Source organism: Orycteropus afer, unplaced genomic scaffold (genome assembly GCF_000298275.1).
Source record: "Orycteropus afer afer isolate SDZICR_OR568_19922 unplaced genomic scaffold, OryAfe1.0 scaffold00057, whole genome shotgun sequence".
Lineage (NCBI taxonomy): Eukaryota > Metazoa > Chordata > Mammalia > Tubulidentata > Orycteropodidae > Orycteropus > Orycteropus afer.
In genome coordinates, this window is record NW_006921644.1 from 13,112,507 (window position 1) to 13,139,143 (window position 26,637).

General features: G+C 53.1%; 2 protein-coding genes across 2 annotated transcripts in view; one reads left to right on the plus strand and one right to left on the minus strand.

The window, feature by feature from the left end:
* The window catches only part of ZNF276 (zinc finger protein 276), a 12,435-nt gene extending 7,883 nt beyond the window's left edge, over positions 1-4,552 (plus strand). The window contains exons 6-10 of the mRNA XM_007939177.1: positions 1,994-2,104; positions 2,383-2,458; positions 2,741-2,858; positions 4,076-4,175; positions 4,285-4,552. Coding sequence (XP_007937368.1) covers positions 1,994-2,104; positions 2,383-2,458; positions 2,741-2,858; positions 4,076-4,175; positions 4,285-4,552 — 673 coding nt within the window. The remainder of the gene's footprint in view (positions 1-1,993; positions 2,105-2,382; positions 2,459-2,740; positions 2,859-4,075; positions 4,176-4,284) is intronic.
* A 378-nt stretch (positions 4,553-4,930) lies between these two features.
* FANCA (FA complementation group A) overlaps positions 4,931-26,637 on the minus strand; it is a 39,654-nt gene continuing 17,947 nt past the window's right edge. The window contains exons 15-43 of the mRNA XM_042780724.1: positions 26,441-26,551; positions 25,908-26,003; positions 25,771-25,830; positions 24,872-24,960; positions 24,116-24,176; positions 23,984-24,033; positions 23,071-23,147; positions 21,445-21,552; positions 20,965-21,125; positions 20,648-20,718; positions 20,278-20,374; positions 19,848-20,035; positions 18,391-18,487; positions 17,023-17,196; positions 16,207-16,280; positions 14,094-14,252; positions 13,132-13,216; positions 11,283-11,434; positions 10,705-10,807; positions 9,856-9,915; positions 9,574-9,678; positions 8,657-8,769; positions 7,709-7,856; positions 6,646-6,708; positions 6,246-6,351; positions 5,748-5,823; positions 5,479-5,635; positions 5,190-5,282; positions 4,931-5,038 (exon numbers count right to left, since the gene is read on the minus strand). Coding sequence (XP_042636658.1) covers positions 4,931-5,038; positions 5,190-5,282; positions 5,479-5,635; positions 5,748-5,823; positions 6,246-6,351; positions 6,646-6,708; positions 7,709-7,856; positions 8,657-8,769; positions 9,574-9,678; positions 9,856-9,915; positions 10,705-10,807; positions 11,283-11,434; positions 13,132-13,216; positions 14,094-14,252; positions 16,207-16,280; positions 17,023-17,196; positions 18,391-18,487; positions 19,848-20,035; positions 20,278-20,374; positions 20,648-20,718; positions 20,965-21,125; positions 21,445-21,552; positions 23,071-23,147; positions 23,984-24,033; positions 24,116-24,176; positions 24,872-24,960; positions 25,771-25,830; positions 25,908-26,003; positions 26,441-26,551 — 3,042 coding nt within the window. The remainder of the gene's footprint in view (positions 5,039-5,189; positions 5,283-5,478; positions 5,636-5,747; positions 5,824-6,245; positions 6,352-6,645; positions 6,709-7,708; positions 7,857-8,656; positions 8,770-9,573; positions 9,679-9,855; positions 9,916-10,704; positions 10,808-11,282; positions 11,435-13,131; positions 13,217-14,093; positions 14,253-16,206; positions 16,281-17,022; positions 17,197-18,390; positions 18,488-19,847; positions 20,036-20,277; positions 20,375-20,647; positions 20,719-20,964; positions 21,126-21,444; positions 21,553-23,070; positions 23,148-23,983; positions 24,034-24,115; positions 24,177-24,871; positions 24,961-25,770; positions 25,831-25,907; positions 26,004-26,440; positions 26,552-26,637) is intronic.

Sequence of the window (26,637 nt, forward strand, 5' to 3'; positions counted from 1 at the left end):
GAAGTAGGATTGCCCAACCTTCCTTCCGAGGAGTGGCTGGTGGGTTTGAACCGCCAGCCTTCTGGTTAGCAGTCAAGTGCCTTAGCCACTATACTACCAGAGCTCCCATGTTCTTGGATACACTCCCCATCTCATAGATGTACCTAGTCATTCAGCCTGTCCACCCATCTATCCACCCATATACCCGTGTTTGCCTTCACTGACAACGCAGTACTGTATATGCAAAAGGGGTCATGTTTGTTGTCTGTACTGTTGAGGATTTTTATAGTTGTATTCATAAGAGATATTGGTCTGTAGTTTTCCTTTTCTTGTGGTGTCTGTGTCTGGTTTTGGCATCAGAGTAATGCTCATCCCATAGAATGAGTTAGAAGTGTTCTTCCTCGCCTGTTTTTTAGAAGTTTAAGGCGGCTTGGGGTCACTTCTATAAATGTTGGGTATAATTCTCCAATGAAGTCTTCTGGTCTAGGATTTTTCTTTTGGGAGGTTTGATTACTCATTGGGTCTCTACTAGGATTTCCTATTACTTTTTAAATTAATTTAGATAGTTTATATGTTTCCAGGAATTTGTCCCTTTCATCTGTTATCTAATTTGTTAGCATACAGTTGCTTATAATATTCTCTTATGATCCTTTTTGTTTCTGTAAAGTTGGTAGTAATGGCTCCACTTTAATTTCTGGTATTTGCATCCCCCCTCCCTTTTTTTTTTTAAATCTCTGTCATTCTAGTTAAAGGTTTGCCAGTTTTATTAATCTTTAAAAAAAAACAATTTCTGCTTCACTGGTTCTTTTTTCCCTACTAGCAGTTTAATTTATTTTTGCTCTTATCTTTATCTTCACCCTTCTGTTTGCTTTGAGTCTGGTTTGCTCTTCTAGTTCCTCAAGATATGAAGTGAGGTGATTGATTTGTCACCTTCCCTTTAAATGGAGGCATTTACACTTAAGTTTCCCTCTGAGCACTGCTTTTCCTGTATCCCATAAGTTTTAATGATTTCATTTTGACTTTCTGATTTCTCTTGAATTCCTGATCTGTTGGTGGTTTAATAGTGTGTTGTTTAGTTCATATATTTGTGGATTTTCCAGTTTTCTTTCTGATACTAATATCTAATTTCATTCCATTATGGTTGGAGAAGGAGCCCTGGTGTCACAGTGATTAAAGTGCTTCCCCGCTAACCAAAAGGTTGGTGGTTTGACTCCACCAGCTGCTGTATGGCAATCTGTGTTCTGTAGATTTACAGCCTTGGAAACCTTGTGGGCAGTTCTGTTCTGTCCTTTAGGGATATCATGAGTCAGAATCGACTTGATGGCAGTGGGGTGGTGGTCAGAGAAAATACTTTGACTTGAACCACTTCAAATGTATTGAGACTTTGCTTTGTGACCTCTGACTGTGGTCCGTCCTGGAGAATGTTCCATGTGCACTGGAGTACAATGTGTATTATGCTATTGGGTTTTGTGTTCTGTACATGTCTGTTAGGGTGGTTGTTGTTAGGTGCCGTCGAGTTGTCTTTGATTCATAGCAGTCCTGTGTACAGCAGAACGAAACACTGCCCAGTCTTGTGCCAGCTCCACGATCCTTGGTATAACTGAGCTCATCATGGTAGCTACTATGTCAGTCCATCTTGTTGAGGGCCTTACCCTTTTTCGTTAACACTCCACCTGTAATGTTTTCTTAAGAACTATTTTTGGGTTTGATGCTTAGGAGTTAAGCTTTAGGAGAATGTGCTCACCTAGCACATGTGCTCAGGCAGCAGGTATCCACTGTGCTGTGCCTCCTCCCACGTGGCCATGGTTGGTATGAGGTCCATCTTGCTGTCCCTGTACCCAGTTTGTGGGATTGGAGGCAAAGATCACTCTGAGGCCAGTCTGAGTTAGCATGGCAACCAAGAGTGCCTTGCTGTCAAAGGTGAAGAAAAGCTTTGGCTCCCACTTGGGGAAAGAACATACATGTGAAAGGGGACCATGTGTGATGCTGGCACCAACTCTACCTGTGTTTGCAGGGTGTCAGGTAGGAAGTGTGAAGGTAAAGAGGCCAAACATTCTGAAGAACCAAAACCTCGAAAGAAACCAGGGCCCAAACCAGGCTGGAAAAAGAAACTCCGGTGTGAAAGGTGAGGAGCCGTGCTGCACATGAACATGTGAGTGGATGCAGCTATGGGAGAGGTGTGTGTGTTTTGTGTGTGTGATCGGGGAGGGTGCATGTGTGGGTAAGTCTGTGCATGCAGGTGGGTGTGGGGCATGAGTGCAGGTGTGTTGGGGTGTAGGTGGATATAGACATAGGTGTGTATGTGTGGATGAGGGCAAATGCTGGTGGGTGTGGTATGTCTGCACATATGTAGGTGTGCACATGCATGGGTGTGCATGCACATGTTTCCTCTCTGCCCTGTAGGGAGGAGCTGCCCACCATCTACAAGTGTCCTTACCAGGGCTGCACAGCTGTGTACAGGGGTGCTGACGGCATGAAGGTGAGCCAAGGGTCTGCTGCAGTGTGTGAAGGTGAACCCAGGTGCCATGTTCCTGCAGTCAGGTGCAGGATGCTAGCCTAGGACTAACATGCAGTGGCCCGAGGGGCGGCCAGCTGTCTGCCTGCAGCCTGGGGAAAGTGAAGCTTTGAAGAGAGACTGCTAGCAAGGCATGCTTGGTTCTGTCCTCCTTCTGGGTGGGCCCACCTGCCCATGTATGGAGCAGGTGGCCCTGGGAAAGGTGGTGCTGTCTTGAGCAGGGCTCATGGCTTGATGATCCCACAGAAGCATATCAAGGAGCACCATGAGGAGGTCCGTGAGAGGCCCTGCCCACATCCTGGCTGCAACAAGGTGTTCATGATTGACCGCTACCTGCAGCGCCACGTGAAGCTCATCCACACAGGCGAGTATGGCAGGCCACCCAAGAGGCTGCCTTGTGTAAGGTGGCAGTGAGTCCTTAGCCATGGCTCTTCCATCCCCCTGCCCCGCCTTTCTCACTAGGCTTTTTAGTCAGCTCTAGAGAGGGGTACGCAGTGAACCAGGTACATGGAAAGTCGTCAGACAGGTGATTCCCTGTGTGGAGTCCTCCTGGAAGCTGTCTCCATAGCCCTTGGAGCCCTATCATTGTGTTATTTTTGCATCACGAAAGTAAAGCATGGGAATACAGAAACCTTAACAAACAGCAAAAGTGCAGGGGAGACAGTATACGCTCCTCAGCCACACCCCTAAACCTCCACCTCATGTCCCTCCCTCTGCTCACCTCACACAGGGTTCTTAGAGTCCCTAGTCCCGATCATCACAATGGCACAAATGAACAAGCAGGAGGGCTGGGATGGGGCTGTGCCCTGAGCTTCCTCTGCTGAGCAGTGCAGTGTTCTCATGAAGCTTTGCACAATGATTTCCTGGGTTCCTTTTTTGCTCTGGCGTTTGTAGGGTTCATTTACTCACCAAGTCATCTACCCCTCACTGGGTCACCTGTACCTGAGGTGCTACCTCAGTTAATCTTTGTCACTGCACATATATGTTGGCTCCAGGATCTTTGAATGTGCTTGTCATGGTATTTTGAAAAACATGAGGCGGGACAGGATAGATGACACCTATTCAAAGAGAGGATTTCCCTTGTAAAATTTTTTGTCTCAAGAGTCTATAGATGTGTAGTCACAGGTTTGTGAAGTATAATGTGTGGAGAGGAATGTGTGAGCTGTTTAGGGAAAACGTCTGGGAGTGGAGTTTGTGGGCATGGGATACGTATGTGTGTGTCAAAGTTCAATTTTTGCTTTAGAGTGTGAGAAGTTATTTCCAAAACATTAACCTGTTTATTCTTCATGGCTGCCCCCCACCTGTTACTGAGGCTGGTTTCTTATAGTAGCAGCTGTGATGATCATTTGAAGCCTCATTAAAAATCTGTTCAAGTTTATGTTAAAAACAGGCTTGAAGTGCACTAATCTATAGGGGTGTCCCAGCCACATGTACATTTCAAGTGATGTGGAAGCTGGTTAGTTATCAGCCACACCTCATCTTGTACAAATATGAACTTGCTTTTCTTGAGGATGACATTTCCAGCTGTCTTTCCCATGAGGAGGTGAGGGTGCCGACCTGTGTCCCTCCTTTGGTCCCTAGAGGTGCGGAACTACATATGTGATGAGTGCGGGCAGACCTTCAAGCAGCGCAAACACCTCCTTGTGCACCAGATGCGTCACTCGGGAGCCAAGCCCCTGCAGTGAGTGGGACCCTACTGTGAACTGGCAGTCTGTGTGTGGTGTCTCATTGGGTATGGGGTTTTGTCTGTGTCATCCTTGCAAATCCTTCTCACCCTCACTGCCTCTCAGGTGTGAAGTCTGTGGGTTCCAGTGCAGGCAGCGAGCCTCCCTCAAGTACCACATGACCAAGCACAAGGCTGAGACTGAGCTAGACTTCGCCTGTGACCAGTGTGGCCGGCGCTTTGAGAAGGCCCACAATCTGAATGTCCACATGTCCATGGTGCACCCTCTGACACAGACCCAGGACAAAGCCAGGCCCCTGGAGACAGAGCCCCCCGGGCTACCAGGTTCCCTGGGGAGAGGGGAAGGTCAGGCCGTGAAGCCCGAGCCCACCTGAGGCCAGCAGGTGGGCCAGCTCACCAGGGCTCCACAGGCAGGAAGATGGTCTCAGTCCTCAGACCAGCACAGCTCCCGCTACTCCACATGCTGTGCTCAGCAGCGCACACCAGTGGCAGGTGCCATTCCCCTCAGTGGTGGGGTCTCCACACATGGCTGTGAGCCCTTCTGGCTGCTCAGTAGGACCAGCAGTTCTTTTCTTACAAACACGTGAGCGCCTTGGAGCCAGCTCAGATTTTATATCATTGATGATTCCTCCTGCTAAAGCAATCCGGGATGTTTGTAAACCACTTTGTCTTTTAACAGGAGCCCTAACCCTGTGCTCACGATGAATTAACACAGCAGACAAGCTGGGGAACACCTCAGCCCCCAGGCGCACTCAGAAGAGCTGGGGCTCCTGGGACAGGGCTAGGTCGGACAGAACTTGCTGCCTGCTCTGGAGGACAGTGCTCATTTCTGGGTCCAGGTCCTTGGTAGTGGCTAACAGCTGCAAAAAAAACATAGTCAGCTGTGTAGGCCCTATGGGTTAAGTGGCAAGCTGACTGACACCTGGAGGCCAAGCCCCAAGCTCACTGATTGGGCATCAGAGCCTTGGTGGTGTCAGATTTGGAAACAAAGTGAGCATGAAGCTGCAGTACCTCGGCCATATTGGAGAAGCTCCTGTCTGAGCACCGAGGTATGAACTGCAGCAGAAAGACACGCGCCTTTGTTATCAGCCCCAGTGGATCGTCCTGAAGGAAGACCAGCACAGGCGAGTCAAGTGCCCTGGGCCCACCATGACACAGCAAGCCCAGGGCAAGACGGATGTATCCACTCCGCACCTGTTGTTGCCCCCACTTAGCAGAAGGGGCTGTGGTAGGGGGCTGTCTGCACAGGGACTGCCACAGGCCCAAAGGCACCGCCTGGCCGATGATACCTGGCTCCCACACTTGCCTGGTCCTGCTGTCTCTGAGCAGCCTGAGTCAGGAAGGTGCTTGTCTCCCCAGCCAAAAAGAGCTGCATCAGCTTCAGGTACATGTTGACAGCAACGTGCAAGAAGGTGTCCTCCCTGATCAGGGCATTGGGGTCGAGGTAGGGGAGTAGGCTGAAGGTAAAAACATGCACAGTGCTTGATTATGTCAGGTGTCACATGCACAGAGGAGGGTCATGGGACTGGGGGGGGCTGGCCTCATGGAGAGACGGGTTCAGCACACTACCTGAAGAAGGCAAGCGGCAACAGCCTGATGTGGTGGTCGGAGGCCACTCGGAGCAGCACCTGGCCCAGCCCTGCCTCTGAAACACAGGATGACAGCATTCACTCTTGGTGCCAGCACCTCTTGCCCCCAGTCAGCACTGGAGCTCCTGGGTTCTGCACCATGGGGAAGCCTGAGCCTAGCTGTAGCAGGGGGCCCCTCTCCCTAGGATAAGCAAGATGGTCAGATGGACATGTCTGACCCCTGGGGTTTCTCATCATAATGCTCCAATAAATTTTTTTCTTTTGCTTAAAGGAGTTTATACTGAGTTTGTCTTGTCCATCTGCAACGTAAGCTTGTTGTTAACCATTTGGAAGTTGCTTCCAAACAAGATGATACAGAGTATGGGAGCCACATGGGCACCTCTGTGCCTCCTCCAACATCCCCACACCCATGCTCTGCATCCCATGGTGAGCCAGCTGCAGGAGAGCCACTGACATCTAATGGCCACAGGGTCCTCACCTGTCTCTGTCAACTGGAAGAGGGTAAGCCAGGGTACCCTCCTCCTCTCCATACACCTGAGGATCTCAGTGCACATGGCCATCAGCTTCAGAGGGTCAACAGCTTCCTGTGACACAGCAGGACACTAAGCACCTACCAAGGCCCCGACGCCCACCTGGGGGGTGAAGGGTGTGGAGAGAGACCCACATGCACGCTGCCTTGTGCCTTCACACTGCTAGGGATAGCAGGGGTGTATATGGGAGCCCAGCAGGAGCCTGTTACTGCTCCAGGCCTCACATGGTGACATCTACACAAGAGCCAGGTGTGGGCCTCCTGGTGGGAGGGGCTCAGGCAGGGCTGGCCCGGAAGCAAAGGGACTCTCCTTGTCTGCAAAGAAGCCTCCAGAGAGTCCAGGACTCACGTTCCGTGCCAGGTGTGCTGAGAGCAGGCTTATCACAGAGAAGAAGAGGAGGGACAACAGCACCTGCCAACAGAGCACAACAGTGTTGGTGCCACCTCCCCACACAGTGAATGTGGTAAGACAGTGCCTCTTAATGCTCTCCACACCTAACCCTAACCCAAAGAGGGCTTTCTCCAGAGGGAAAACTTGCAATGGCTTTTAAAGGGACATGATGAACTATGGGGTCATTTTACATGTTCCTTTAAACACTGCTACAACCAGTTCCACAAAGCAGATGGAGCTGTCCTCAGAACAGCACCTCAACCCCATCCAGGTAGTGTTTGCAGAGCCCCTGCTGAAGGCAGACTGGCTCCAACAGACAGGCCAGTACCCCACTGTCAGGAAGTGGCCCAAGCATGGAGCCTCATCACATTCCTTCCAAAAAGGTACAAAAACCTGAAAATAAACTCAAAAGCTCTCCTGCTAGGTTGTAAATTATGATGGCAAGGGGGTTCAGGTGGGGTGACCAGGGGGTCTACAGACATTGTATTTGCAGGCAAGAGGGGAGGGGACCAGGGGTCTCACCCATCCCATTCATGTTTCCATGTCTCTGCTCTTCCTTCAAGAGGCCCCAGACCTCTCACACCACTTCCTGGTACAAGGTGGGGGTGCCTTGGTTAGGGGCTCTCTAGGCTGGCAACCGAGCAGACCCAGTAAGAAGGTCCAGATGGGGCTGGGCTCCCATGGGTATTTTGAGGCTGCCAGCTTAGAGCCAACCCCCTGCACCGACCCACATCCCACCCTTCTATCCCCAGGCAGAGCTGGGAATGGGTTAGGCGCCCTCAGCACAGGCAGCTCCAGTTCCTCCCTGGCTGTGCTGAGGGCGACATGGGCTAAACAAAGGCACTGCAGAGATGAAACTGTTCTCACCAGCAGGCCTGGGAATCAAAGTCTTACTCAACCCCATACGTACAGTTTTATTTCCCATCAAGGGTTAAGACCCCAGACCCACTTGTCCTTGCTGGTTAAGACATGGACTGAACCTGCTTGCTGAAAACTGACATGCAAAAGCTTTGTCTCTTGCCTCGTCTGGTTTGTGGTCCAGCATCTTCAGCTCCCTTCTGCCCTGTTCTCGCAGAGCTTGCTGGATGGCAAAATGCAAGGAGGCCGCAGAGAGCCAGGCTGGGCTGGGGGCACGTGAGGTGGGCAGGGCCATATCAAGGGAAAGGAAGCTTGGGAAACAACAGAGGAACAAAAGAGTGTTTATCAGGGCCATAACCACAACCATGGTGTAGGACCAGTGCTACCCAGGGGCCTGCTGCTGCAACTCAGAACATCCCAGGGTCCCAGTGCTCCTCACTGTCATGGCACCATCCAGGGGCCACTTCCCCAGGAGAAGGAACCCTGGGGTCCTGGAAGAGTCTGTGAGAGTCTCCAGGGCAGAGACACACCCAAGTCTAAGACCCCCACCCCCATCCCAGCTGCTGGAAATGCCTGTGTCCAACAAAGGCTCCATGTGAGGCTGTCACAAGTGTGGCTAGGTGTTTGCTGCACCAGGGACATGGCTGGGGCTGGGCCCTTGGTCCCCGTGCAAGGGCGCAGTGTGCCCTATAACTTAATGCAGCAGGTCAGAGCCTCTGCACTGTGGGCTCTGACTAGACATGACTCAGTACATCTGCAGCTCTATGCCAGCCTTGGCAGTTATCAAGAGTACTAGCGTATCAGGGATTCCAGACAGTGACCAGTCTTCCCTACCTGCAGGAACATACCACCCCATACTCAGTCTCCCAGGGGAATGTAACTTGACACCAGGTGCCCTGTTAGACGCACCAGCAGGGGTATGGGAGGGTGTGGGGTGTGAGGAAGACTGCTCTTCCCCAGAATGTGATGGGGCCTTCACTCAGGACTCCAGTGTTCTGTTCCCAGTGGGCCTGGCAGGGGTTTTCACAGTGTCTGCTGACCCAAAACGCCCTGGCAGGGCTCTGAACAGGTGCCGACCATCACAAGCACCCCGTCCAGCCAATGAACTTACCTCTTGGCCAGGTCCTGGACCTCTGCCAGCTGCTGCAGCGCTTGGGGCAGTGGGCTTTGCGAAAGCCGCCTCCACTGGCATGTGAGCACCGGCTCTAAACGTGGCCACCACCTCTGAGGAATGAGTGACCATGAGGAGCCCAGCCAGCAGTGCCCCTACCATGACACCCCCTTAACAGCCACCAGTCCACACTTCGTGACATCAAATTCAGTGTTTTGTTTATCTCCTTGAGGCTCATGTAGCTCTGTGGGGTGTCCAAACCCTCACAACAAGAAGATACTGAGTTTTTTTGGTGGGGAGCACTGCCTGAGGAAACGCCAGCTGGCCTGGAACTTGACAAAATGCTCAGGACTTCAGGGAATGCACTGCTCTGAGAGGAGCCTCTGGAACCAAGTCCACGTGCCCTCCCCACCTCCTTGACCCTGGAATGTTAGGTCGTGGAAGAGTCAAGAAGGCTCAGGCAGGGAGCTGAGGTGGTCTCTGCGCTCCTGAGAGGTGGCAGATGTTAAATTACACTCACGGGAAGGAGAGGCTTGAAGTTGCCGCTCAGTGCGTATGGAACTGGTTAGTGAATGAACAAATGAATGAGTGAATGACTGAATGCACAGCATCAGGGTGTGAGTGAATCAGTGAACGAATAAGGGAATGAGCACCAAAAACCTACAGACAAGGCCTGCAATCAAAGTCCCCACCCAAACCCATGCTCCTCCTGTCCTGCCCGTTCTGAGGCTCTGAGACAGGACAGGTGGTAGCAAAGAGGTTGGGTGATGCCTCTGGAGAACTGAAGGCTCATGTTCTGATGTTCTCTCATCACAAAGATGAGAACCACTGTGGGAGATGGAGGTCTCGCGTGCCATGGTCACATGTGCATGGGCCCCACACCTTGCAGCCTCTATGTAGGGCAGGGCAGGGCTTACCAGGGCAGAGGTCAGGATTATCGGGCACTTGGACTGGCAGGCAACAAGGGTCAGGTCAACCAGCAAGGAGGGGTCTTGGCCACGTAGACAGGTGCTCAGGAGTCCCTGGGGGACAATGTGATTGGTCTCAGCACTTGGCCCAATGTCACACAGGACAGCCTGGTGCCTGCCAGTTTTGCCCTTATGGGGCCCTGCCCCGTGCACTGGGGGCCCAGGATCTCCCAAACAGCTGCTAAGCAGGCAAACGGGGTGCAAGGAAGTGCCGAAGAGAAAATGGATTACCCGGAAGAAGTGAGCGGTGATGTCGTGGGTCAGGGAGCCTCCGTGGTAGTAGATGTTTCTCTGCAAAACAGAACCACAAAACTGGAAAACCAGTTTGCTCTGTCATCTTTCACCTAAATGACAACAGGCCCGTGAAGGCAGTGAGACAGGCAGCAGGAGGAGAGATGGCACTGTGGTTTTACCATGCAGTACACAGTAAAGGTTCCACTGTGGAAGGAAACACCAAGATTGGCCCAAGGCCCTTTGGAACCAGACCATCCTTCTCCCCTCCTGGCCCAGATGCAGATGCAGGCACCGGTCAGGGCCGAATGGACATGGGGGCTGAGGGCCTGACCCTGCTTCTGAGGAGGATGGTATCTGCCCTCCCGGCCAACTCCACCGTCCTGAGGGAGAGGACTCACGTAAGATGACAAATGGCTTCTGAATGGCCGCGATCCCTCCTCTGCTCCTGCAGCCTCTGGCCTCATTCAGGCACTTTTAAGTCAGACACTTAAAAGAATCCCATTGAGACTAGAAGCTGCTCCCCTAAAAGATGCTGAGTACTATCCTGTCATTTTATAACTGTGACACACTCATGTCCCTGCTTGTATGCAAACTGTGCCATAGGACGGGCATCTGCTGTGGGGGAAGGGCAGGCCTGCTGGGCGATGCCAAAAGTGAAGCCAGTGAGAAACATTCTGCAGGGACATGAACTGGGGACCAACAACCTTTTCCTCTCTGTTTCACTTTCACCCCTTCCTTCAGCAATTCCAGTTAGGACACAGATCACTAAGAAGCCCACAGGCCCCAGCAACTGGCCACCTGATGTTCCCCAGCGCACCAGCCCTGCACAGACCACACAGCACCCACCAGTTCAGAGTTGACAAAGTGCAAGAACTCGTCACAGTTGACAGTGGCCGGCTTCTCCTGGAGGCTGGTGAAGAGCATGGTAGGGGGCAGGGCCAAGAGGATCCTGGAGGAAGGATAGCCAGTGTCAGAGGCTCCCAGGCTACTCTCCTCCTCTGGGACTGCAGCCCCCACCCCTGCTGCAGGTGTGTCACTGAGAAAACAGTCTTAATGTCGCATGCCAGCCAGCTCAGAGGCCACGATACAGTGTGACCTCACTGCCTGTACTGCGAACAACCCTATGACGGGAAGTTTAAAAATCACCTTCCAACCCTCCGTCTTAAATACAGCTGCAAAGGGCATTTCTGAGCACACAGTTTTTCCTTATTCGGTCACCAGTTCCTTAAGCTGAACTCCTCAAAAGGGTCAGTCACAGCTCTAATCCCAAGACCCAGTTGGTTCTACATGAAAGCCCAGGGAGAGCAGCACTCAGGGCTGGGGTGGACAGGGCTGGGTGTACGATGGAAGAACCGACTGCAGGTAGTGCTGTGTGCAAACCATGATGCTATCATCTCAGCCACAGCCACAGTCCCTGCTGGTACCGTTTGTGCAGTAGCAGCTCCTGCTGCCTCCGAAGGCGGGCAGCCACCGTTGACATGTCTCCCAGTGCCTGCAGCCGCCTGCAAAAAATCCCAAAGAGGAAGCGTCCCCGAGGTGTGCCGCCCTGCTCCAGCTCCAGCTCCGCAACCATTTCCTAGAAAACAGCAGGTGAGACTTCAAGATGGATGACCACGCACACCCCAGTGTGGGCACACGAGACCGCAAGCAGGGTGCTAAACAGCCTTCCTTGGAAATTGTTTCAAACCTGCCAAGATCTGCAAAACACTGTTTGCCTTATCGTTTTAACAGTCTACGTTATGTGTGCACGTGTCTGTGTGAGTGTATGCATTGCATGAGCATATGCAAGTGTGGTCATGCACACAACTGACTGAGAGTGAGGGTGTGCACACAGGTGTGTGCGTGCCGAGATTTCCTGGTGATGGCCCTCATGTGATCAGAGCACGTTATCTACATCAGTCACCAATAAAGCCTCACCATGGCCTCACAGCACCTCCCTGAGTGCAGGACTGAAGGAGCATGTGCTTCTAGAAACTTCCATGGTACTTCACCTAGGCTGCATTTGCACCACCACCACACCCTGACAGTATGAGCCAGTTCTGCACTGCTCACTTGAAAATGTCACCTCATAGTCTGGGGAGACATATGTATGGGCGTTGTGGGGAAACCAAGGTAGAGGTGGGGGTTTTCTGACAAAGTAGACCAGAAAGCCTCACTGAGAGGTATAAGTGTGTGAAGGGGGAGTACACGGACCTGGCATGGGTCGCCCACACACACACAAGTCACACACACTGGTCTGAGTGCACGCATACCAGCCACCTGCACAATCCAGACAGAAGGTGAGTGCCCCATCACATCTGATCTCCTGCTGTCCCCGGCCCTGATCCACCACCGAGCACAGTAATGGCGTTCATCAAAGACGAAGGATGAGGTGACGGGGCTCCCTTCTCTCTGGACGTTTCCTCCTTATGCAAAAATACGCCCATAATTTCCACCGACCATTTCCTATGTTTGGTCACCTGAAGAGCAGCAGCAGGAGGCACAAAACTCACACGCGTGACAAAGGAAAATGGTTGCGTTGACACACGGGTGCGAAGAGGGCCAGCCATACGAGGAATGGGCCTGTGCCACTCTGCCTAACTCAGCCAGGCCCAGTCTGACTGCCCCGAGAGCCTGGTGCAGCACAGTGTGATGGAAGATGGACTGCCTGTTTTCCAGTCCATCTGGAACAGTTTCCGCAACCCCGTGTCTGTGGGTGGGGGGCAGGATGCCATCTCCGTGTCACCGTCTACGTGGAAAGAATGCTGTCTCTGTGCCCCGTCTATGGGTGTGGACAAAACACCATCTCTGCACCCCCCATCCGTGTAGACAGAAAGCCATCTCTGTGCCCTGCATCGGTGCATAAAGAGAGAATGCTGTCTCCGTGCCCATCTGCCTGGTGAAGGCAGCCCAGCAGCTGTGTGGAGCTTTGCTTCCACGGTATTGGGCACCCAGGTCCTGTGCTAGGTGGACGATCACTGACACCCCTCCCCAGAGCCTGACTTCCACAGCGAGCAGTGGAGAGCGAGTCAACCAGCAGAAGGTAGTGCAGCAGCAGCAGTTGGTACCAGAACAGGTGTGCGTGTTCCTGACCAGGAAGGCTGGGCTGTCAGGGGCTGTTCTATATTTTGTGGTGCTCATATAGGAAGTGAATTCAGAGCACACACTGGGTTTTGGCATAGTGTGGGAAATAAGTCTTTTACTACTTGGTTGTGTTAGGACCCACTGTGGAAATTTACACATATTAAGAGGGCCTCACTCCAGGGCCCACCAATGCTGTGTTCTGAAACTCACCTGCAATCTGGAAAGAAGATCCTGGTTTACCATGCGGCCTCCAGGGCCCAAATCTGAATTCTCCACAGAGTCAGGGTTCTGTGAGCTGGAACAAAAGCACAGTGGGAAACTCCCCAGGACCTCAGCCCTGAGGGTTTCCTGGTTCTCTCCTGCTGTCACATGGGAGGCATGTTCACCCTTTGGGTGCCCCTAGTGACCACTGCACGTCAAGGGAGTTACTGAAATAAACAATAAGATTCTGAACAAAAATCCTCAAAAATTAAAGCCACCAACACATAAAAAGAGTTATGCACCATCACCAGGTGGGATTACCCCAGGTGTGCAAAGTGGTCCAACATATGAGATTGAATGTGTGAGATGTTTCTCAGTGAAGAAAGGCTGAGCTTTTTCTCACTAAGACCAGGAACAAGACTAACATGGACACTCTTGTGGTGCTGGAACAGCTGGATCCCACACGCAGAGGAATGAAGACCTCCTACCCCACTCCATATCCAAAAATGAACCCGAATGGATCAAGGACCTAAATGTAACAGCTAAAATTATAATACTCTTAAGTGAAGACAGGTAAATTTTCACAACCTTGGATCTAGCAATGGATTCTTAGAAATGACACCAGAAACACAAGCAACAAAAGGAAAAAGAAGCTAGACTCCCTTTCCAGAGTGGGGCTCTGTCGGCCCCAATACTACTCTCACCGTAGTCTTCCCTAGGCCTCACTCCTCTCCCTTCCTTGCACCCTGACAAACCAGCACCACGTCCTCAGGGCTCAGTTCCCCTACCCCCAGCTTCTGCCGCACATCCCTGTTCTGACCCAGGCCCCACGTGGACACGCCCCCACCCCAGAGATGTGACTGTGGACCTCTGCAAGCCTCCGCTCCATCCTCTCACACTGCCCTGAGTCTTCACTGGAGCTGATTCAGGGCTGCAGTCCCAACGCACTTGGCTATGTCCTCTGCACTGGCCTTGACCCCTGCAGGCACACAAGTGCTAACCTCTGACAGAAGTCCATCATTGCCTCAGTGAGGACACCACAGGCTGTCTCCAGGTCTCCGCCACAGCCCCCCACAGCTGGGGACTCGGGCAAGTAGCACTGGTAGATCGCCCACTGGTGGAAGTCTCGCCTGAAACAGGGAACAGGTGTCAGCACTAGCAATGCTGAGAAAACCTGCAGCCCAGGTTCCCCCAAACCAGGTGAGCCCCATGCTTCGGAGCACGTGCACCTGCTGGTTCCCTAGCAAGGCCAGTTCCAACATGCAGATGATATAACATTGCTGGAAGCGAAGAGGACCTGAAGCCCTTACTGATACAGCTTTCATATGAATTACACTTCAAATACTTACAAATGGGCTGATAAGTAAAATCATGATAAATGAGAGGTCACCCTGAGGACTGAGGTGTGCCTGACTTAAGCCATGGCATTTTCAATCACCTCATAGGCATGTGAGAGGTGGACAATGAATAAGAAAGCCCAAAAAAGAAGTGATCATCTGAATTATGTTAAACCCACTGCCATTGAGTCAATTCCAACTCACAGCAACCCCACAGGTTTCCAAAGCTATAAATCTTTACAGAAGCAAACTACCTCATCCTTCTCCTGCAGAGCAGTTGGTGGGTTCAAATCACCAACCTTCTGGTTAGTGGCTGAATGCCATAGCCAAAGCACCACTGGTGCTCCTTGACTTATGGTGCCAGTAAAGAACCAGGGACTAAACAGACCATGGACTACCAGGGGAGTAAGGACGTTAGTCTTGGCAGAAGAACAGCCAGAATGCTCCCCAGAAGAAGGCTGGCAAGATCTTGTCTCTCGTACCTTGCCTCATGTTATCAGGAGGGCCCAGGCCCTGCAGAGGGACACAGAGCTTGGTCAAGTAGAGGGTCAGTGAAAAAGGGGACGACTCTCAATGAGATGAATTTACACAGTGGCTACAACAATGGGCTCAAATACAGCGACGATTTTGAGGATTGCACATGACTGGACAGTGTTTCATTCTGTTCTGCACAGGGTCGCTATGAATCAGAACTGATTGGACAGCACCTAAGAATGCTACAGATGAGCAGGTGAGGAAGGGAAGCCTGTGAGCAGCGAGCATATGAAGAACACCCTCAAGTCATGAACAGAATCCTGAGAAGCGACCGTGGCTACAGTGGGAAAAAGCAGCTAGATGTCCTTGCATAGCCATTCCCTTTTCCGGATTCCCTATGTATGTTCTACTTGTCCAGAGCCCAACACTGCAGTACAACGTGGTTGGAAGCAGCATACGTCCCAAGCATGCATGCCAGAAAAGGGCTCTGACCTGTGGAGAATATGCAGGGGACAGGTAGACCCTTTCCAGCTCCCTACCTCCTTATCACCCTCCTCTTCCCTCTGTGTTCTCCGAGGGAGGCCTTGCATCTTAGGTGGATCTTTTCATGACCCCCTCTCATGACCTTCAATAAACTGCCCACCCTTGCGGGGCCCTGTGCATAGCAGCTGTGTGCCTGGCCCCACCCAGAACCTTCATGACCAGCACGAGGACTGCAGAGGCTTGGCTGTCCTGAGCCACAGCTCTGTGCCTCTGTTCCGACCACCCCAGCCTGGCATTTTGCCCAGGAGTGTTCCCACAGCACACTCCATCCACTCTTGTAAACACTGGCCTCTATGCCCACACCCTGGCCCCTGTGGCAGAGGCGTGGGCCGCCGCCAACTGCAAACCCTCATTTCCTCTGACACCAACCACCTGCCAGGCCTCACCTTTGCTTCCCTGCTACTCACTGCCACGTGGCCTTGCCTGTGCAGTCTGTTTACCTGTTGGCCCTCAGCCCCCAAGGTGTGAGTACACACAGGCACCCAGTCAGAGTGGGGGGCTGGAACCCAAGCAGGTGCCCTGATGTAGGCCATGTGGCAGAGGTCTGTTGTGTTCACACTGCATCCCCCGCTTCCAGATTGTTCTAAGACAGTGTCTGGCACACGGCAAGGCTCAGTAAGTTTCTTGAATAGAGCAATGAAGAGGTGAATGAAATCGTGCTCCCAGCTGAGGACAGGATGAGACCCAGACTGGAGAATGATGGCGACTGTGTGGCACTGTGAACGCTTACCTCTCTGTAGCTGAAAGAGCATCAACTGCAGGCTCAATTCCCAGCTCTAACTGCAGCCAATCTCTGTAATTCAACTGAAAGGAAAGGGGCTAACGTGAAGGCTGGAGCTGGCGTGGCACACACTGCTCACATCAGCCATTCCTGATGCTGGCCAGTGCTGGCCAGGCCTGCTCTTCTATACAGCTGACAGCAATAGAAAAAAACGGAAGAAATAAAACAATCGAGTGCTTTTTTTTAAAAAACCATCTGGCAAACAAATATCCTTGGAAATATATTAAACACACGAAAGGCAGAAGCGTGAGCAGCCTGGTGGTAGGAGCGCTGGTAGAGATGTTTGTTGCTGGGGGTGCTGGCAGGGACGTTGGTGTGGATTTCACTGGAATTTGTGAGGGATGATGGCAGGGGTGTTGGTGGAGGTTTCCTGGTACTTGACTAGGCTCCCGGAGACCTGTGCTGGTGCAGGCAAGCAGACAGCCATGGCTCAGAGAGGCCAAGCTCCCCACTGTATGCTAGCTGAAGCACTTAGAAGACATTTTTAGTTACCCTTGAAAATTTCTGCAAAAGGTTATTATCAGTGGAAACTACAAAGCATAGGAAGTGTCTATCTGTAATATTTCTCCTAACTGCACATGAAGCTGTAATTACGCAACAAAACACTTTCTGTGTCACTGGTCAAGTGTAACATCAGACCCTTCCCCGTTCTACCCTCACGCCTGTCCTACTCCCTCATGCATGTCCCAGGACACACGACATTCTCTGATGAAACCCATGACTGCAGCAGTTGCATAAAGTAGAGAAGGGGTAGTGGGACGTTACTTGAAATTCCTTCTCCTTCAGCAGCTCTCGGAATGCCCTATGTCTCCACAGACAGAGGGCCGCCTTCATCCAGTCGGCGGAAGGCAGGCCAAGGGGCCTCCAGGGTAGGTCTCCCACATCTGCACAGGGAGGCTCACGGGCTTCAGAGAACAGTCTCAGCACAGTGAACTGGAACTGAAAACAGAGACATGTTCTCTGTCAGAGACAGGAAATACTCATGAGGAGACCCTGTCCATGACCCCCCAGGACAGCGCTGTGTACACTGGACACATCTGACCGCTGCCCCAGCCACGCCTCGACAGAGAACCGCATTGAGACCATCGCACCAGCGGCTGCAGGGTCCTGCCCATCCAGGGTCCTGTGCATGCCTGCCTCCCCAGACCTTAGCAGTTCCCGTGTTCTCATTAAAGTGTGCTGATCTGATGACCAAAGTGTTTCACAGTGGGACTTTTTACCAGTGACGGGCTTGTTGTTCTCTGCTCATCGGGAGACAACCTTCACCCCACATTGACCGAGCACATTTGGGGAATGAGCTAGGCTGATGTAACCATGTCTCCTCACGGCAGCCAAGCCTGCACTGACGAGGCAATGTCCTCCAAACTACTGTTTCTGACTCAAGAAAGGCACTTCAAGCAACACTGTGTTGTACTCTTAAAAGAGCCTCTGTGTGAGGTCTGCTCCAAGGAACCCACCACCACTGAGCAGTGTGGCGGCAGCAGTGACGAGCACAGGACCGTGACACAGCAGGTATCCTGTCATCGTGAGGTGTGCTCCGAGGAGGCCACCACTGAGCAGTGTGGCGGCAGCAGTGACGAGCACAGGGCTGTGACACACCGGGCGTCCTGCTGCCACACTGTGTCCTGCTGCCACACTGTGTCCTACTCCCAGTGCTGAAGATGGGCTCTGAACTCCTCAGCAGCCTGTGGCTGCCATAGTTACCTGCTCCTCCTTCTGCCAGGCTACACAGGTGCACCCAGACTCTTAGAGCTGCTCCAGGTTCAGACTTAATGGATCTGGGCAGGCCCAGAAATCTGCATTTTAAAAAGCTTCCCCACTGATTCCCATGTAAAAGGAATGATACTGGTTTACTACTATTTGGAAGTCTTTATTCCCACCTGTGGGTTGGAGGTTCCTAATGCTTCACCTTTGTACTTCCCCATGGTTCTGACAAGTGTTTAGTACAGGAAGGAAGCTCTTCAGAGTGAGTCCTCAACACAAAGACCCTAAGGGGCACTACTCTATTCCCTGACTATCAACATCAGCTTCTTTAAGACAAAGGGCATGCTCATGGTATATGAACCCTGCTGCTTCATCTACAGAGAGAGGGAGGCTCTGCCCGCTCAAGGGGCAGATGCTGAGAGGACACACCTTCTTCACGAAACCTGGAGAGAAACGGCCGCATGTAACAGCTTGGGACTCAGAGGAAGACATGCACAAGGTGTATGAAATTGCTGCCGTACAAAACCTGGAAAAGAGGGGACTTGGGTATAGATGTGATCCACACCGAGACCAGTGCAGAAGTACGTCTGAACTTCAGAAAGAGGAGTTTGGTGAATTCCAGACTGCAGTCACATGACCTGTCCTTCTGTCAGTGAGACGAGGCCTCAGTGGAACTGGCTGCTCCCCAGGCGCTCAGCCCCCTGCCCTGCAGGCACACGTGTGGCACCACGTGGAGTATGGCAGATGAAGGCTGCATGTGATGCAGGGTGACGTATTCAGAAATAAAGTGGGAACTGTAGACTGGGGAGAGGCATGGGGCTAGATGACAAAGACTGCCCAGGGACACCCAGTGTGCACCAATTATGCAGTCACATACTAAGCACTCCATTCACCTGCATCAGTGTACCCTGCTATCCCAGCCAATATAGCCAGCAGTGCCAGAGAAGCAGGGTCTGAGAGACAGGCTGTGGGAGAAGGTAGCCAGGCCTCACAGCAGCCTTGTCTCCCACTCCACGGTCAGATCCGTGGCCAGACCCACAGCCTGGCCCACAAACAGACCCACAGGCTGACCCACAACCAGACTACTGGACAGATAGCTACAGGATCACAGGAGTGGCAGCAGCCACCGTGATGCTGAGAAAACGCTCAGCGACATGGAGCCCTTACAAAATACTTGTTGTTATTGGCCGTCGAGTCGGACCCAACTCATAGCGACCCCTCCTTGGGTTTCTGAGGCGGTATCACTACAGAAGTAGATTGCCTAACCTTCCTTCCAAGGAGAAGCTGGTGGGTTTGAACCTCTAGGCTTCTGGTAACCAGTCAAGTGCCTTAGGCACTACACTACCAAGCTCCTAAACAGACAACCCAGTCTACCTGGTGGGGAGCAGCTGGTGGGTTTGAACCACCAGCCTTGCACTTGGCAGGCGACCGCCTTAGGCCCGAGGCCATCCCCTAAGGCCTACAACATACTACTGACTTTTAAAAAGAAGTAATGGTATGTCATCTCTGTAAGCCGACACCAACACAGGCACACACTCACACGCTTCTCCACATCCACACACACACACGTACACAAACACCCCCTACTCATACACATCCACTCACACCCACATCCACACCCTACAATCACACAACACCCACACTCCAAATTCTGCACATCCACACACACAAAAGCCCCCCACTCATACAAATCCATTCACACCCACACTGACTCACACACTCACATACACATGCACACCCCCACTCACACACACCCACACCCCCTCACCTTCAAACACACATGCACAGCGTGAACCCTGGAAGAACACGACATGGCAGATGCCTGCTGGGCCTGTCTTAGTGGTGCAGGTCCTCCAAAGCTGCACTGGACGCAGCGGCCCCCTCACCTCACACAGAAGAGCAGGGACTCCCCAGTCCTGCAGGGCAGGAGGCTATCCAGGAAGGCAGCCACCGAGAGGTCCTGGGCAGAGGCAGCTGGGCCCAGGTCTGCACGCGGCAACACCAGCTCACACTCACTCAGGTGGATAGCCAGTGCGGCCAGCCCCAGCACATGGGGGGCGCTAAGGCGGGGACCCTGGAGTGGACAAGAGGGGGCAGGCCTGGAGAGGGGCTGGTGGGCTGGGCAGCCTCAGCAGCCTCTGGCTCGTGTGAGGCTCCTATTGACCAGAGCTGGCCCTCCCAGGAGACGTGGAGCCTCTCCGGATGGTGAAGTAAATGCCTGAACACACTGGTCCATGCCTGACCTTCCACCCCTCAGCCAAGGGCATGCTTCCATGTCCAAGTGCTGGCATGGGGACCAGTCCCGAGAGGACTTACCTGCTGGAGCAGCAGCTGGGACAGGCGTGTCAGCACTGCAGGCAGAAGTGCACGTCCACACAGCAGACTTGTGAAGAGAGAAGCCCAGGGGCCCTGCCTGCGGACAACACGAGGTGAGCCAGGCACCCATGCTCACGAAAAGGGAGTGGACTACAATCTTTATGTCCCCAGCACACGGCAACTGGATGTGGCCCTGGCCTGCCCAGGCAGGAAGGATGACAGGAAACCAAGGGAAATGCACTGGGTCTGCAGCAAGAGCTGGCTCCAGAGCACTGTTCTTGGAGCAGGGCAAACTCCTGCCTGAGCTTGACAAGGGAACCTCTGGGCAGAGGCAGAGCCGCGGCCCCCAAGAAGCGGCTGCGTGCTTTACCTCTGAGGTGAGGCGAAGCTGGAGGCAGCCACCAGGCTCTGGCAGAAGCAGGTGAGCAGGAGGTCCACAGCCTGGGAGGAGACAAGGCCCGTGTTAGGCTGCTGCCTGCACCTGGGGCCAAGTGCACCGTCCCACACCTTGAGGACCACAGACCAGGCCGTCCTCCTCTGCCACAGTGAATACCTGAGGCCGCAACCATAGCGGCCTGTCGTCCTTAAAAAATCATGACCACCCTTTTCTGCACACTCAGGTTACTGACACAGGGCATCACCTGCTGCCAACACACACTTGCAGAACAAACAAAACCACCACAGCACATGCCCGAACCATCGTGACCCTACACACACCTTCTGCTTCAGCAGTCCAAGCTCTGCAGAAGGAACATCATGCTGAATGCTTGGCACCTCAACACCATCCTCGCTGGGGTCCAGGACAGCACGCAGCCGCTCTGAGATCACGGCAATGTGGGCGGGCACCACTGCACATGAGTGTAGACAGGAGGAAAGTGCAGGGAGGGGCTCAGGCCCTCACCCTGTGGTCCCAAAGCAACCCTGCACCTTGGAGTGGACAACACTGACCACTGACCTGCCTGCAAAAGCAGGTGTCCTTATCACAGGGGTGCAGGCAATTAGCATGTGGGCACATGCCTTGGTGCCACTTCCAGACTGACCACCACCGTGAGACAGATACAGGACACACACCAGTCACTGCACCGTGCAGCCGGCAGGCAGCCCAGGGGCCATACTACACAGACCCCTTGCCCCACTGTGGCAGATGCCCACCTGCAGCACCCTTACCGTCACACTGCGCAGGCTCCACCATCGCAGCTCTGAGTGCTCCCAGCGCAGCCTCGAGCGCGCCCAAAGCTCCGCTGGCACAGCCAGGCTCCGCCTTCTCCACAGGAGCTGCAGAGGGGACACACGGCACACTGTCACTGCAGGCCCTTGGCCTGTACACATGTGGAGCATGGCAGGTGCCTCCCAATACCCAGCTGTCATTGGGGTCTGCATGCAGCAACAGGAGTCACAGCACAGCGTGAGACACTTCTGCACAAGAGAGCGGAAAGGCACGCACTTGGTACCACCCCTGTAAGCACGTGGGCCCTGAGACTGACCCTCGGTGCCTGCCTCTCCAGTAGGACATTTGGAAACAGACTGAGGAGTCTAAAGGAGATAACAGCACCTTTTCCCAGCACTCCCTAACACTTAACAACTTTACTAAAAAAGACAGAACAGGAGCACAGGCTTTCAGAAGGAAGATGTGGGGTCCAGACCGTGAAGAGAGCACTGATGTTATAAAAGGGAAGGCTCACTGTGCATTTAAGAAGCACAAGCCCCAGCTCTGGTGTCGCTGGAGAGGAGTATGTGAAATCGCCTCACCTGGCATGGTCGCCTTCATGTGGGCTCAACCAGGTGAAGCCAAAAGCAAGCAGGGATTTACAGGATTCTGTTCATAAACCCCCTCAAGTAAACCATTCAAAAACAATAATGAGTCCCCAAAAAGCAGAACCCTGAGGTAAGGAGGACCAGACGGTGGGAGAGGATGCCGTCAACAGACGGCTCTAGCAGGGTGAGACCATGCACCTCGCCAGCTGGGTCCCAGCACCTCCAGCACTTCCGCACAAGCATGAGCTATATCACCTTGGTGCAAATAGGTGCGTGGCCTGGGCACCTGTTTTCTCTGCCCACAGTCTCCTGTCCCTACAGCTATCTTCAGCTCAGCTGTGAGAGAGGAGCCTCAGCAAACAGCAAGAAAACAGGCTGTGTGGTGAGGTGTCCCCATCACACCCCAGGCTGTGGCTGCAGGAGGGACTCAAACAAGCAGACACAGTGGCAATGCAGAGGGATGAGGCCTCTCACGACCACCTGTGTCCTTGTCAGCAAGCAGGGTAGGGGACAAGGACAAGGCAGCAGAACCCCCAAAGCCCACACTGCTGCTTCAGCCCCCACCACACTGACTCAGCTTCATCGATTGATGTCCATCTGCCACCCTATTTCCTAGAAGCAGAGACACCCCAAATTCACACACACGAGACCACGTGTCAGAAGGTCACACCATGCATATCTCTCCTGTGGCAGCTTTAGACACACCTGTAGCCACAGCACAGGCAGGTACCATATGAACAGGATAGGCAGACAGAACCCACGAAGACGTGCATCATGGCACAGCACAGGTGACGAGTGACAAGGCAGGGTTGTGTGTGCACAGACAAGCCTAAGGGGAAAAGCCTTGAAACGGAACCCCTTCTGGTGACAGAGAGCCCTGCAGTTGGCAGCCTCCAAAGCCACCCTCCGCCCATCTGGTGACCCAGTGTGGTGATGGTGAGATCCGGTGAGACCTTCAGTGTCATCTCGTGAGACCCAGGGTCAGGGAGACAGAGGGCACGAGGCACAGTGACTAAGCGGAGCCTTAGTTGACCTTACTTTCTGGCTTCTTCTCCTCAGCAGCACAGCAGGCTTGACGGTAGTCTGAGTATACCGACAGAGGGATTTTATCTGCTCTGCATCAGAAGAAAACATGAAAACCAGGTCACCTCAAGTGTGAGCCAAAGGAATTCTCCAGCTTACAACTCAAAACGCTATCAAGAAACGCAAGTAAGCGATACACTGAAGCATATTCAAGCATGTTCAACAGTGATGAGGACAGCCTGGTCCTGTTTTTAGAAGGCGGCTTATGTGTGGATACTGACGCAGATTTAAAGGGCAGCTGGTGTTTAAAGTCATACACGAATAACTAGAAGTCACATGACAAAACACAAATGGGGCTGTCTATGGGCAGTGAGTCGAAAAACTACTTTTCTCCATTCACTTTTAGTTATTTCCAAATTTTAACAGTGAACTTAATTTACTTTTGACAGTATTAAGAAAAACATCTAGTCAATGCCATTAAAAGAACATGCAATTCACAGAATTACAAACTCCTGTGATAAGATCTGCAGGCACTGGGTGGTCCCTGCCAAGGCCATCTGTGTGACACTGCACTAGCTCAGCAAGGACCCCAGCTAGGCTAAAGGGGGTGGACGGTCCACACAGACACAGCACCAAGGCAAGCAAGAATGCCACCCTATCCACACACAACATCTGCAGTGGGCATTGGAGATGCCTGGGACACATGACAGGGGCATGCACACCGTGACCGAGAAGACACACAGTCCAACCAGACACAGCTGTTCCACACGATGAGGGACCCTGAAGAAGCACAGTAAGGCAAAGACTTGGAGCCCTGGCAGTAAATAGGCCAACAACCCTAACCCACTAATCTCAACTAATTCCAAGCCAGTAGTTTACAAATATGAGGTGTGATGAAACGATTTTCTGTGACCCGTGTCTTGCGTACCTCTTCAGGGCCTCAATGAGGGCCAAACGGGGGTCAGGACTCTTGGGCAGCTGTGAGGAGAGGAGAACAGATGAGGCTCCCAACAGGCCACCTTCTCCAGATGGGTACGCACTTATTGGGCAGCATACTGACCACGCGTGGCATGAGCAGGGCGGGAAGGAAGTAGGACAGGTAGTAGGACCTCCTGAATATGCTGCAACAGAGGGCCAGGCACCAGACACACGGTCAAGGTAGGGGACCCAGTGAGCACCCCCACCACATATCGGGCACTAGGCCAACTTCCCAGTCTCATTTCTAGGATGGCATATCAAGAAAAAATCATCTATTTTGGGACGTCATCAAAGTCTGTGCTCGTGCCTACACACCCCCAGCCATGCAACATAACCCACCCTGTACCCTGAGGCCCGACAACACAGCATGCCCTGCACCCTGGCAGGGTCACAGCTGGTATCATCTCAGGCCACTGAACATTTTCCTTGGAATTGATCTCTAAGTCCTGGGAAATGGGATCAGTTCAAGTCCCTCAGTATCAGGATCTTAAAAGGCCACCCACCCCACACAGACAGCAACCAGATGTCAATGTGTTTAGTGACTGAACCAAATTCCATGAAATCCTACTGTTCGAGCCCTACACTAGCTCCCTATTGGTCACTGTACAGCATCACTAAAACACCACTGCTGCCACACAGAAGGCCCACATCATCCATCAAGCTGAGTGGACCAAGTAGTCTGTGCCCAAAAGGCCCACAGGCCATTCTGGAAGAAAATGTTTCAGACTCACAGCCACAGGCCAGTTCCTGGCCTCCCTGTGAGCAGAGCGTGGGCCGAGACCACTAACAAGGTGACCCAGTCATGCCGCACTGCACCAGCATTCCGGGCTGTGCCTACCTGGCCTCCATCACAGCGGCCGGGATCTTCCCTGTATGCGCAAACACCTCAAGGGCCTTCTCCACGTCCTGAAGGGCCTGGCTGCGGGGCTGCCGAGGGCACAGCGGGAGGGGAGAGCAAAAGGCTAAGAGGGAAAGCCACCCCTGCCCTCTGCACACAGAGGTAAATGTACCTGGATGAGCGTGCGGCGTGGTGCTCAAGTCACATAAACCCTTGAGGATCAACAACCCACCCAAGAAGAGGTTCTCCTGCTGCTTTCTGCCTTTTCAAAGCTGAGCCCCAGTTGAGAGGACCCTGGTGACAGCCTGCCTCCTCGGGGAGCCGCTGTGCCCAAGGCTCTGGGAGGGAGGGGCTCAGGGTGGCCTTCTGTGACTCCACCCCATGCTGCATGGCGTCTCTGTCCATCCCCCCAATGCTCCCTTCCCATCTCTCCTTCCTGCCCCACCCCCTGGAGAGTGACAGGTCCTAATCAGAGGATAAGATAGCATGCCTGAACAGCAGTGCATGTAACCAGGGAGCTGTGTGAGACGCTCAGGTCTAAGACCACACGACACCTACAGGGGCTTTCAGCAATTCCCAACGGTAAGGTGAAAAGCCTTAGTGACCTACAAAAGGTTGTTTCTACCAGTGACAGGCACAGTGCACCCTGTCTCAGCGCTTCCGAGACAAGCAGACGCTCCTTCCAACCCCATGTGAACTGAAGTCCTTGAAGATGACAGACCTGAGCAGGAGTAATGCCCGAGGGGAGGCCCTGAGTCACACTTCCTCCAACATGGGCAGTCACAGCACCAGGGACATGGCAGGCCCGAGCCTACACAGCTCCAAGTGTCCACCTCACGTGCAGAGGTTCCCAGGTCACTCTGGGCTGAGAGAACATGCAAGCTGTGCCCACCCCTCACCTCTGTGGCACCGCCCACTGATGACAGGTCCTCGTAGAGCCCCATGTCTTCTACGGAAACCTTGGGGAAGACAGAAGGAAGCGTGAGCACACAGTGGTGCACGGCTGTGGACGACAGTCTGCGGGCAACTGACTTGCCTCAAGGTCGGCCAGCCGCGTCCGAGCCAGTGTGACGTAGTCAGTGAGCAAGGGGCGCAGCCGCTCTGGGACCAGGGGTGGATGGAGCACATGTACCTGGGAGACACACGGCAGGTGAAGGCCAGTTCATTCCAAGCCCACGATGACACAAGAAGCGGGACTTGACACTGAAACCCACAACTCCATTGGGAGGGTCCCAGCCAGAACGAGAAAAGATGCCGGCTCAGCTGTGGTCGGGTGGGGGAGTGTAAACCACACAGGAGCCCCACAGGGATGGGCAGAGCAGGAGACAGCAGTTGCAGTCAGGAGAGAGGCATCAAGGCCAACTCCAAGTATTTCACCCAGGAATGAGGATGGATTCGATGACAAAAAATGTCAACTTCTGAGGTCTGCTCTGATTTTTTTTAATAAGCCTGAGGCCACAAAGACTGACAACATACACTGGAGAGAGGCGGGGGCTGGAGAGGGAGTGGAGGGAGCTGAGCGAGGAGGGCACTAAGGTCTCAGTTTGCTGGGGCTGGGCAGTCCCTCACCTTCAGGTACTGGGGGGCCTCAAACGGCACAAGGTCTGACAGGAACGTGAAGAGGAATACCAGTGCCTTCTTGCTGCGGCAGTGGGGACTACGGGCACTGCCAAAGGTAACCTGGAGGGAACACAGGAATGAGCTTGACAGCTACTCTCCAACCTTTGATGTTGCAAACAGAAGCCTGGCTACTACAGACATAAAAT